Genomic DNA, 12,291 nt, shown 5'->3' with positions numbered 1-12,291 from the left:
CCTCCATAAACTTCATCTTCTTCAGAATCCTGCAGCTCGGGTCATAACTCATACTCCCTTAAGAGACCATAACACCCTAATTCTTCAACAGCTTCACTGGTTACCCATACAAGCTAGGATAAACTTTAAAATTTTAGTTCTCACATTTAAGTGCATCCATAACCTTGCCACTCCTTATCTTTGTGATCTGCTTCATATCACCACTGTTTCCCGCTCTCTCAGATCTTCATCTGCCATTCATCTTGTTGTTCCTTTTGCTCGTCTTATCACAATGGGGAACAGAGCTTTCAGTCGCTCTGCTCCTTGGCTCTGGAACTCACTTCCTCCAGTTATAAGAAAAATAGATTCCCTTCCCTTATTTAAGTCAGATTTTACTTGTTGTCAAATCTTGGTTGTTTTTTTTATTTGTGGGTTTTTTTTGTATTTTAATTAATTTTAATCTATTTTAATCTACTGTTTTATTGATCTTTATCCATGTTTATCTTTTTCTCTTTGTAAGGTGACCTTGGGTTTTAGAAAGGCACCCTCAAATAAAATGAATTATTATTATCATTATTATCATCATCATCATTATTATCATTATCATTATTATTATCATTATTATTATTAATATTATTGTAAGTAGTATTATTAATATGCACAGCTTGTTAGAGACATGACAAAGAAGGGAATTCCACACAAATAATTTTACCATATTCATTTATTAAGCACAAACAGAGGTAAAGGAGAAAAAAACAACAGCTATGTGCTTACCTATAACCAACAAGTGACTGAAACTAGAAATAACCGCAAAAGCCACAAAAGCGGGGGGGAAAAAAAAAAAATCCTAAATTGGGTGCCAGAAAAGCCCCAGCCTTCTTAGAGGAGGGGGAGGGTGGCCGCCATCTTAAAAGAATATCACCTTACATAGGTTCCCAAACAGGTGAACTCCTTTTCTCATAATGGATGGGAGGAGCCACTAATGATGACCTGAACAAAAGGAAATAAAACAGGCCCACCAAATAATAACAAGGCCTCCAATTTTGCTCTACAAGGGCCTGATATCCACTTACGAGGACATTATACTGCTACTGTTCTATCGAAATTTTAAACGAATATCCTCATATGTGGCTCTCATTTTTCTTAAAAACAAAAATAAAGTAAAAAAAAAAATCTGGTAATTCTTCGTTTTTACATTCATCGGGCCCCAATATGCCCAAATATCAAAGAGAAATTAAAAATGCATGCCGTGGAAGAGTTCGGGTCTTAGGAGGTGTTAAAATCTCCCAATTCTTTTAATCTTTGGGCTCAAGGAAGGACAATACGCGGTGTATAAATGCTCAATCAACAATTATTTATTTCCATACAATTCAACACTTTATGAGCATAAACCATCCGGATGGGGAGACATGCATGCAGAGGGTCACAGCAAATCTCCAACTGGTGGAGGGTTACTCAAACTCTTATAGCCTCTAGTGGCCCCCACATAGTCGTAAAAGCCTAAACATTCACATTCTTCCTCTCACACGGCGCCTAAGTTATGACCTCGGCTCCTTGTTTTTCTGCTATCAGAACAGAGAGGCCCTGACTCTCTGCACACAGTATTTCTTATAACTCAGCAGTATAATACATCATAAGACAATATCATTCATTTACATTATGGGGCGACCGTGGCTCAGGGGGTTGGGATGGGCACCTGTAACCGGAAGGTCGCCGGTTCGATCCCCGGCCTCTCTGTCCTGGTCGTTGTGTCCTTGGGCAAGACACTTTACCCTACCGCCTACTGGTGTTGGCCAGAGGGGCCGATGGTGCGTTATGGCAGCCTCGCTTCTGTCAGTCTGCCCCAGGGCAGCTGTGGCTACAACCGTAGCTTGCCTCCACCAGTGTATGAATGAATAATGGCATTGTAAAGCGCTTTGGGTGCCTTGAAAAGCGCTATATAAATCTAATGCATTATTATTATTACAATAAATCAGCAGTCTAATTTAATACAAATCAATTTAACAAATATAATAGTTATCACCTTCTTCTAATTCAGGAGAATAATGCAAACTAAAACTACATAATAATTTCACAATCTTTAATTAGGGGTCTAACGTGGCATAAGGTAATATTATAATCCCACAGAGGTTAAATACACATTTCTACACTATTATAGTGATTTCATAGTTCCAAAAACTGTAATGCAGACGTAGCCATGCCATAAATAAAATCAGTGAAGGTACACACATCAGGGACAAGAGGAGACAAAAAAAAAAAAAAAGACTTAAAACAGGCTCCTAACTGGGAGACCAGTTTGAGGACATTAAAAAAACACCTTAGCACAAAAAAGCACATGACATGAATATTCACATGTACACCACGTAAGCACGTGACATGCATCGGAGGCGTTTGGGATGGGTGAGGGTAGGTGAGTGTGTCACTGCTTTCTTCAATTTCCAATAAACCAGGGCCAAGCCATCTCCGATCAGCAAGAATCCTGTTATCATGATTCCAACTAGGTAGATGTCTTCAATGTCCTCAGTCGAAAGTCCCGCCAGGCACACGACATGCCACTTCTGCTGCCATCGTGTATCCGGCAGGGAACGTCCCTCCAGGACAGTTGAACTCTCCCGAACCCAGGCTTTTCATCGAGAAGTGAGTGTCAATTGCTTTTAGGGATCAGTTGATCAAATTCATAGTTCTTCTTTAGGTATTAGAGATCAGGACTGAGAGGCTCTTCTGGGGTTAGAGATAGAGACGACTAGATATAAGACATGAGAAGCCAAGCAGGAAAGATAAGGGAGGGAGAGGGAGAGAGATGCGTCCGCCTCCATCAGAGCCAAAGCAAGCAAACAGAATCTATTGTCTATTAAAGACAAAAACACTGACATTTTTTTTAAATTAACAACAATAATTTCATACTGAAGATAAAATCTTAGGATTTACCCAGTTATATTTCATCATCTGGAGTGCCTACAAGTAGATCATAATGTTTCTTCACCATCTTAAGCTCTGTTGAAACATCTGAAAAACAAAACTTTTTTTGAATTGTTTCCTCCCAGAGTGACACACATACGTAAATGTGTGACTAAATGAGTAATGAATTAATTTTAAAAAAAGATAAATAGACACCCTTATTGTTATCAGCTGCAAGATTGCAAAGATAAAGAGGAAAGGCAAACAATTAGAACCAATGTAATTACATCAAACTGCCCTGTTTACCTGGGAGTAAGCACTCTTCAGCCTTGAATGAAAGTCCAATAGATTCTTTCGTAGTTTTCTCCAGAGTCTCCAAGACGTATACCTAATTTAAAAATGTAAAATTTTTCATCACTTACCACAGACCAAGATATTGTGCTAAGGCTGTATTTAGAAGGTTCTCAGACTGGATGAAAAATATAAATGGAAACATACATTTCTGTATAAGTCTATTCCAGTTAAATACAGAAAAAGCCTTCAGGTGAGTTATGACAAAATATGTTCATCGTAATTCTTCGTAAAACACGACAAACCATCAAATCGTGCAACTTCTCCAACATGGTATTTTTTGCCTGCTCAAACATGTCCTTCTTTGAGTGCACGTGGTTTTTAATAGTCTCCCTCATGTTGTACAGTGTGTCTTCTCCTGTAAATGCTAAAGCCTCTACAAAAAGACAGAAAACTCTTCAGACTTTTTATGCTGAATAATAACAAACATAAATATCTGTTTAAGTGATAAGTTGTAAAGCTCTGATCTTATTTCTTACTCTTGTAGCCTTCTTCCATAATGTTCTCAACTGTCTCTGTCAGACTGCTGTAGACTTTTTTCATCTGCGTCTGGATGATTCTGTTTAATTTTGCCTTAATCTTTTCTTCCTGAGAGAAAAAACATGAAGTATAGATGAACTTTACTTATTGTTTATCAATGGGCTAATGTATAGAAAGTCTCATCTCTTACCTCTGTCTTGAGGAATCTGAGCTGTAGTTCAGCATTTTGGTACTTTTCAATCAGAGAATCAGTGTTAAGTGTAAATGTATTGATGACTCCGCTGAATGCTCCACATTTTACTTCATTTCTAAAACAAGTAAACATTACGGTTTATAATGACAGAATTGGCAAGTTTATATGTTATGAATTACATATCCTGGATAATATTATGTGACTGTTTAGAACATTTTTTTTTTATTACGGGAAGGTCTTTCTGAATTCTGCACCAATGCTGTCAATCAGACAGGAAGCCAACTTCATATTAAGGTTAATTGGTTTCCCCTTTTTTGGTTTGTAGACGCCACCATTCTCAACAACACACTTCAGTAAATTGTAAAAAGCACCACCATTCTTTCCCTGAAACAAAAAAGAAAACACAGAATTATTGCATTTTACATTGTCATGTAAAATCTGTATGTATTTTAACTATGATTAAAATACATACATCATACAAGAAGTTCTTGAGTTTTTCTCCATATGAACATTTGGATTTCTCAACACCATCATCAAGACATTTTTTAAAAGCCGTATAGGTGTCTTCCATTTCTTTTCTGACATTATCAAGTTGGAGGCTCATGTTTCTCTCAAGTTCTTCACACACCTCGCCTTTTTCACTATCCTGAAAAACATTTGAAGGAATAAAACCATGAAAACCACTTGTTGGGTTTTTTAAAGAGATTAATGAAATTCAGTTGGTTTTAAAAGCCACTCTCCTGTAATAAGGACCTGAGAAACAAAAATGGAGCATCAAAACCTTATGAATCAGTCAACCAATAACTCATAATTAAATAAATATAGCAAAACCAAAATCAGACACAAACACAATTCATAAATCCCAACATGTAAGAGAATGTTGTCGTGTATCTTTTACTTGACCTTACCACTCCTCTGGAGATGGCTCCTTGAATCAAAGACAGAATCCTGTGAGCTCGAGTCACATAGTTTACTGTCTCTGAGTGACAGTCATTGAGATCTTGCATATATCTCTGAAGTTTGGGTATTTCTGTAAAATAAATTTCAATGTTACATTTTTACATTAGATACTTATTTGAAATTAAATAATTCTTCTTTCAGTCAAGGTAAAGTAAAAAAAACAAGTGCAATCTTATGGAGGACCAGGATTATCAAAATGAATGAATTAAAAATGCAATTAAATAATTAATTATATGTTTCATTATTTAATTAAATTTGGAATTAATTAGTTAAATAAATATTTCAATAATCAATTAAATGTTGATTCATTACATTTAAAGCATTTATTTATTTCAAATTTTATTTTGTTAATGACATATTTAATTAATTATTTAATGATGTATTTATTTAATTCATTTTGGCACTCTCGGCCCTGCCTCTGTCTTCATGAATTTATTTTATCTGTCAGCCTCACCCATCAAAGTCAGGGGGCGGGTTAATACTGCAAACGCTGCTTGTCTAACATCTGAATTGTTACAGTGCAAAGTAAGTCAAGACAGTTCAATCCTAAATAATTGACTGCTATGAAGTGGTGATGATAGTGTGGACTTGGGGCAGCCAGGTATCCCAGAATGCATTTCAAAACACAAGCGGCAATGGTGGTGCTCTAAACTGTAAGCAAAGTTTTAAAATACCCGTTTTTTCTGTCATAAACTGTACTTTTAATATTGTTTTAGCTGAGAATTTAGTGGCGTAATCTTCATGTATCAGGTCAGGTTGTCAACGTAGAATATGTTTGCAAAAGTTCTCCGATGTTTTTGGAGAAGTCGCTAGCTTTGCTAACAGTCAGCAAAGGTCTCCATCCTCTCAGCTCCTACAAATGCATACACGGATCAATATTATCTTCATACAACAGTGAAATTATTTTAATTAAAATTCCACCTGGTCTTGTGTCTCTGTGTTTCTGTAACATAAATAACAAGCCGACTTTTTTTCCCTCACAGCACCAGCGATCTGCTTGATGGACCCTCAGTTTACCTGCATACATGCTGCTCACCTGTCAGCTGTTTAGCACCTGCTGCTGATTCGGGGAACAGACTCACGTTAAATGGTGATCGTCACAGTTTAACGTGGGCACTGCTGCTTGATATAACGTAATGTCGGAGCAATATTCTGCACAAGATAATCAAATGTAGTTTTTTTCCTGAGCGCAGAGCTGCTGGAGCTTGTTTCCCTCAGAGTGACTGACGTGGGTTAAACATGACAAACGGGATTTACAGAGAGTGATGGACACTTAGAAAACTACAGAGCACCTCATAGGCGAACCCACTTTATCAGCAGCTGATATCAAATCAACGGCACACAGCTTTAATACCTCTGCTGAGTTTTAGCTCTCAGTGGAGATTAAACACCAGACATAATTTACTCAGGTTCTGTCTGTCGGGCCATGTTTACTTCACTGTTTCATTTACAACTAAGCAAATCGGATCGGCTCTGATTAAAGTTTTAAAGTTTTAGCTCTCACCTCTTTGGAATAGTCTGATAAAGATGATTTTCTGTAAAAGAATACCGATATGACCTGTGACGATATGACCGTTAGATTAATTTGATGCTGCCAACACTTTGTGCCTGCCCTGGGAAACCCTGGGTTAACTTAGAGAGCTGACAACCAGCTTTGTGTGAGCATTTATCCTGGTCCCAGTGTTAGGGTCAGTGATTCCAGAACACTGAAAAATATCCTGGATATGCTGATCTCGCTCTTGGTATACAGGGCTCAAAGACAGCAGCTGGACTGCTTGTTTACCTTCATGATTAATATTCACAATGAAAATTTTAGTTGAACATTGTGAAGTCTGTATGTTTCACAGTGTCTAATAAGCCTGATACACTTAAACCTGACAGTTAATATATGAGGGAAACACCAACGCCGTTATCTCTTTTAAAAAAAGATTATGCGTTTATGCACAGGTGACACTGGTTATTGAATGTAAAAGTCAAAGTTCATCAGATTTATTTGCTCTCTCTCCTCCTTAAACATAATTTTAATGTTAGTTTTAATTAAGAATTGGCGACTGAAACAAGTATGACACATAGGAGCATCAGGAGATAAAGACCCGACAGATATAACCTCAGTAAAGGAAGTTGGTGTTCAACCTCCAGTCAGCTGGGGTTATGACAGTTGTGCACCAGGACCTGAGCTTTGTCGGCGGTATAACAGCTCGAGCACTTGCGAGCAGGCCTATCACACACTTTGTCGTGAGACTGGGCTGGACAGACATTTTTCAAATCATTGAAGCACTTTTGCAAATAGGCTCTATCTTGACACACCAACCAGATATCTGAAGATTAAAACATTACATTCTCGGCTAAAAAAAATATTTAAAGTGTATTTGGTGACACACAAACTGGGTTTTTCAAAGTACAGCTCAGTTAGGTTTTACATGTCCTTGTTGGCGCAGAGAAACGCCCACTTAAAGAATAGTCAGGCCACAGCTATGGTTTTGACTCGAACAGCCTTAACCCCGCCCCCTAAAGTTGATGGGTGAGACTGACAGCTAAAATAAATTCATGAAGACAGTGCCAGGACCAAGAGTGCCAAAATAAATGTAAGAAATACATAATTAAATAATTAATTAAATGTGTCAATAATTAGCTGATTAAATGTATAATTAATTAAATAAACATTTGAATAAATAATTTATTACATGTTTTAAATGAAATGATTGGGCATTTAATTAATTGTTGTTTTGGCTTATTGGCCTAATGGTATATTTTATTAGTTAATTTGGTCACTTCTGGCCCCCCATACTTTTCAGTTATTTCAAAGGAGACTGCACCTACCAGTTTCTTCTGGACTTAAGTAGTTTTCTTTTAGGAACTCTTTGGAGCTCACTGTGAACACTTTGAAACTGTCATCAGTGAAGTGTTTCTAGGGAAAAATGTGATTTGATTTGAAAGCATTCTTGGAGAGTCTTTGCATTAGATTTTCTGACAGGCTACAAAACTCACCCTAATTTTGCTTTGCTTGTTGAATTCTTTCTTTATTGCATCCGTGGCTTGCACATTTCTTTCAGTGATTAGATCATGGACATCAGCTGATGAACTAAAAGAAATGTAAATATATATATGTATATATGTATATATATATATATATATATATATATATATGTTCTGTCCACCATCATCAGTTTGTAGGAGGTTGTGTGGTTTTGGCTTTTAGGTGGAGATGTGAGGGACTCCCTTTGTGACCAAGCTGAGCTTTGCCTAGGTGGCTTTTGCACACTATTATTATTGTTATTAATCTTAAAGCATTATGAGACATGTCAGCATGTTCTCATTGGACCATGATTTGTTAGGAAGTTTCCTATAATCTCATAGATTTTGTACCCATACATAAAGCTACCATGATGACATCTTTGCATCTCTTTCTCCTCCCTCTCTTATTTTATTCTTCAGCCCCTCTTGCTGTTCCAAACCCTTGCCTGTGCCTCTCTTAAATAACTCAATTTCCTTCTGACCGGGCAATTCTCTGTTCATTACTCAGTCCACCTTATTTGGTAAACTTTATAAAATTGTCTCAGCATCTGAGGCTTCTTTTGACCCAAATGTTCTGCATTCATTACAAAAAAGGCTCAACGCTGTGCTTTATTGTTTGTCTCACCTAGCTTGATTTTAAATGGAAACACCCTGTAGTTGGTCAGCATGCAAAATGTACTTACAGATCATCTGAATCATCAAGAAGATCAGACTTGGTGCAGATAAAATGAATTTGCTGACATTTGCCACCATTTCCAATCAGACTACTGACACTTTCCAGGATCTCCCAGGCCTCTTTCTCTGATGCTGCTCGGTTAATTTCAGTCACAATCCACACAGTAGAACAATTTCCAAGTATCTTTAAGGAGAATAACATGTCTCAGTGCTTCATCAAAAGATGACAGTACTGTTTGCACAAGAACACAGTATAAGCAAAGAGCAGTAAATGTGAATTACCCCTTTCCACATCTGATCTCTGCTCTTGTTACAGTCACCATTTCCAGGAAGGTCCACAAGTGTGACATGCTGGAGAAGAGGCTTGTTTGGCACCCTGACAGTCACACACTTCACTAGTGGCCAAAACCACTTTTTTGCTTCATTACCTTCTTCTTGTTTTGAATCACTTCGTGTGTACTTGACAACTTTTGCACAGAGTTCATTAGCCTGCAATAAAAAACAAAAGTAAAGTGGTGCAGTTTAATTTCAGTCTTCAATGCAAGTGCTTTACAAAAAACATTAAAAAGCCAGTGACATAAAAGATGACAAAAGAACAATTAATTAAAGAAACTGGACCACTAAAGGTTGAGTAATTAGTTTTTAATTTTAGATTTAAATGATCAGATTGTGTACAAGCTGTACAAGTATGTCTATCACAGGAGTATAGGATAATGTAGCTTCCCCTTGTTTTATATTGGACCAAGACAGTTCCCCACTCTGAGGGGTACTGAGGGGAAATTCAGGTAACGTGAAATTCTATGGAAATTGTTGCTTTCTTGAACTGTTTAAAACGATCAACCATTTGATAATTAAGAAAAAGGATCATTGCAAGCCACAATTTAAATTTATTTAAGAAGTTATTTAAGAAAAGTTTTACATTCTTTATAACTAGTATTGCTCTTAGCAGAAACAACTTCATGTGGGCATGTTGTATAGTTGTCCACAACTTTGAGACATTAAAAAGCTACTTTACACTGCTCCCTTATTTACAAGGGGTCACCTCTGCGGGTAACTCAGCATGTTTTGATTGACAGGGTTTTACGCCCCTTTGCCTTTCCTGATGCAACCAACTGTCAGACTTAACTTGCTAAAATTTCTATCCCTTTTGATTCCCTTTTTGCCAAAGGTGCTCAGTAGTGGATTTCTATGAATACAATTGAAAAGTCGTTAAAAACTTAACATGTGAAAAAGCCAACTACTTAATTAATTTTGCTGTATATATATGATAGATATAATGCAATATGAGGGTTTTTGTCTTACCGATTCACATGTCAAAATCTTCCTCTTGGATTGGAGAAATTCTGGAATTGCTTTGAAATATTTGCTCTCCATGAGGTTTTCAGAAGACTTTTGTTTCCATTCTTCTCCATACACTGCTGACAGCTTTTCCACAGCATCAAGATAATCATCATTATCTTCCGCTTCGTGATCTCCATTTTGCAAAAAACTGATGAAATGACCACAACTCATCGTTCCACTCCTAAAATAACATTTTTACATATTATTTATTGAGGCATGTACCCAGCCTTAAGCCCCAGAACTGCACTGTAACAAATGATTTGGTTTTAAGTAAACATGAAACTTTTATAATTCAATTTACCTCTTTTGTGATGAACTCAATTTCTGCCTCATACTTTGAGCTGTAGGTGTTAGCTTCCAATTTAATCATGACTGAGGTGCAGGCATTGATACTTCCTGAGGGTAAAAGATTCTTCTCTTCAATAATGGCATTAATCAAAGAGCTCTTTCCAGCCCCAGTTTTACCAAAGACACCAACCAGCTCCCTCTTGTCTGTCTCCAAATCACTGATCTTTTTCCTGTTGAACAAGATTTTAAATATGGTGAAACGATTCAGTCATGAAAACATTTTCAAATGTAATTAAAAAGGTTTAAAACAATATTTTGACATCACTAATGCATAAAAGAAAAGTGATAGTCATTATAGTATATATGTCATTATAGAATATCCAAAGAATTATCATTAGACGTTTCAGTTTTATACACTTATTCAGCTCATTGTTTATTGTTGTTTTGGTCCATAGCTTCCTTCTTTGTCAGCAAAAGTGCTGATGTTTCCCAAGAGCTAGTGGATGACATATTTTATAAGTCTAAGTGGGATACACATCAAAATTCAGATGTTCAAGTGCTACTAAAGCAGTAAATCATCTATAATTTGTATGGTTGTTAGTCAGAAGTACAACTTAACTTCTGAAGACCCGAACTCTTTCATGGCATGCATTTTTAATTTCTCTTTGCTATTTGGGCTGATTGGGACCTGATGAATGTAAAAACAAAGAATTACCTGATATTTTCTTTTTACCTGATTTTTGTTTCTAAAAATTGTGATCCACATATATAAGGACATTCGTTTTAATTTTGATAGAACAGTGGCAGTATATGTATATGTCCTCGTAAGTGGATATCAGGCCCTTGTAGAGCAGAATTTAGTATTTTGGTCTAGACAACCCAAAATGTGATGTCCACATATGTGGACGCCAGGTCCGAGGAGATTAAAAATAGATAAAGAACCAACATACCAAACAGACTGACACTAGAAATAAATGGTTGAATATTGAACCAAAAAGGATTTGAGTAGAATGTAAAAATAAACTGATCTGTTTGTGAAACCTGCACATGGTCATGAGTGGAACCATGCACATATATTACAAAACATAAAAAAACTGAGGCCCATTCATTACAAAATATGAAAACTTAATACTCACTTCAAGAAAGCACAGAGTTGGTCTTGGTGATGTAGTCTGGCATGTACAAATGTCATGATGCTTTTTGCATCAGACAGTATGATTGATTCTGTGGGCATGAAAGTAAAGAACTATTTAGCAGGATTTCTAAACTAGCATTTAGTCAATGTAAAGTCTCATAACAACAACAAAAATTTTGTTCACAAAATTCACAGAAAGTGTGAATTAGAGTATATCAGGAGCATAATGTGACAACTTACCGACAGACATTAATATACAATGCAACATGCTGACTGTTAAAATTTGATAGCAGCCCAAAGAAAAAGTAATTTCTAACACCAAAGCAGAAACCGACTGTGGCGGGGCGTGGGCGGCGGTGTCGCGACAGGGAAGGCAGACGCACCTGCGTGGCATCGTAATCACTCACGCTAGCTTAAGAATGGTGTAGGGTCCTGTAATGTTGTTGTTGTTGTTGTTGTTGTGGGTATGTGTGGAAGTGTATTAGAATAGCAACCATAGATAAAAGTATGTTGGAGAATGCAGAATTGTGGTCACGTCATGCCTCATTCCTGCCACACCGGCATTTTATATTTTGGAAAAATTGTCCTGCACAGAAATTTAACCCTATAGTGGCTTCAACTGTAAAATTGTTCAGAAAGGGATGTAAATACCTACAAATCCCGACACAGACAGACGTTGTCGCTTAGCTGGTGACTGTAACCTGCTGGGGTCACTTTGAAGATCCGATTTTCTCTTTCCTGATTGGCCAAAAACAAAAAAGAAAGAACAAAAAAAGTTTCTCTCAGCATTGAAAGTTGTTCTCAAAGTTTGATTGTACAAAATAGTGCTGCCTTTAAAACAGATTAATGAGATGCAATAAATATGATGCATGTGTCTCACCTGTATCACTTGTGGATGGAAAGACCTGAGGATGAATATGAGTTATACAGATAATTATTCAACCAGCAGACTGATGAAGAATAGATTATAATTACA

The 12,291-nt window shown here is 36.8% G+C and overlaps 1 protein-coding gene and 1 long non-coding RNA gene across 2 annotated transcripts; both read right to left on the bottom strand.

Moving 5' to 3' along the window:
* Positions 1-2,681: 2,681 nt before the first annotated feature.
* Positions 2,682-9,994, bottom strand: LOC116332130 (nuclear GTPase SLIP-GC-like). The gene is made up of 14 exons (XM_031754989.2): positions 9,854-9,994; positions 8,834-9,040; positions 8,560-8,735; positions 7,850-7,943; positions 7,682-7,769; positions 4,810-4,931; positions 4,374-4,547; positions 4,131-4,285; positions 3,899-4,016; positions 3,708-3,816; positions 3,474-3,604; positions 3,184-3,265; positions 2,908-2,985; positions 2,682-2,722 (listed from the first exon to the last, which is right to left on the bottom strand). The coding sequence occupies exons 1-13, from the start codon at positions 9,923-9,925 to the stop codon at positions 2,912-2,914; spliced, it is 1,602 nt and encodes a 533-aa protein (XP_031610849.2). The 5' UTR covers positions 9,926-9,994; the 3' UTR covers positions 2,682-2,722; positions 2,908-2,911.
* Positions 9,995-10,213: 219 nt separating this feature from the next.
* On the bottom strand, positions 10,214-12,048 carry LOC120440078. Its single transcript, XR_005612954.1, has 3 exons — positions 11,967-12,048; positions 11,317-11,404; positions 10,214-10,410 (listed from the first exon to the last, which is right to left on the bottom strand). It is a non-coding gene; the product is annotated as an uncharacterized LOC120440078 (long non-coding RNA).
* Between the last annotated feature and the right edge of the window lie 243 nt (positions 12,049-12,291).

Source organism: Oreochromis aureus, linkage group 4 (genome assembly GCF_013358895.1).
Source record: "Oreochromis aureus strain Israel breed Guangdong linkage group 4, ZZ_aureus, whole genome shotgun sequence".
Classification (NCBI taxonomy): Eukaryota; Metazoa; Chordata; class Actinopteri; order Cichliformes; family Cichlidae; genus Oreochromis; species Oreochromis aureus.
This window is presented reverse-complemented; position numbering and strand designations above follow the sequence as displayed.

Excerpts from the sequence above, each read along its gene's own strand:
- LOC116332130 (XM_031754989.2), bottom strand. The coding sequence starts at position 9,925 with ATGGAGAGCAAATATTTCAAAGCAATTCCAGAATTTCTCCAATCCAAG. Across the intron at positions 8,736-8,833 it reads GAGATCAGATGTGGAAAGGG|ATACTTGGAAATTGTTCTAC; the intron begins GTAATTCACATT and ends TTCTCCTTAAAG. Across the intron at positions 4,017-4,130 it reads GAATTCAGAAAGACCTTCCC|AAATGAAGTAAAATGTGGAG; the intron begins GTAATAAAAAAA and ends TACTTGTTTTAG.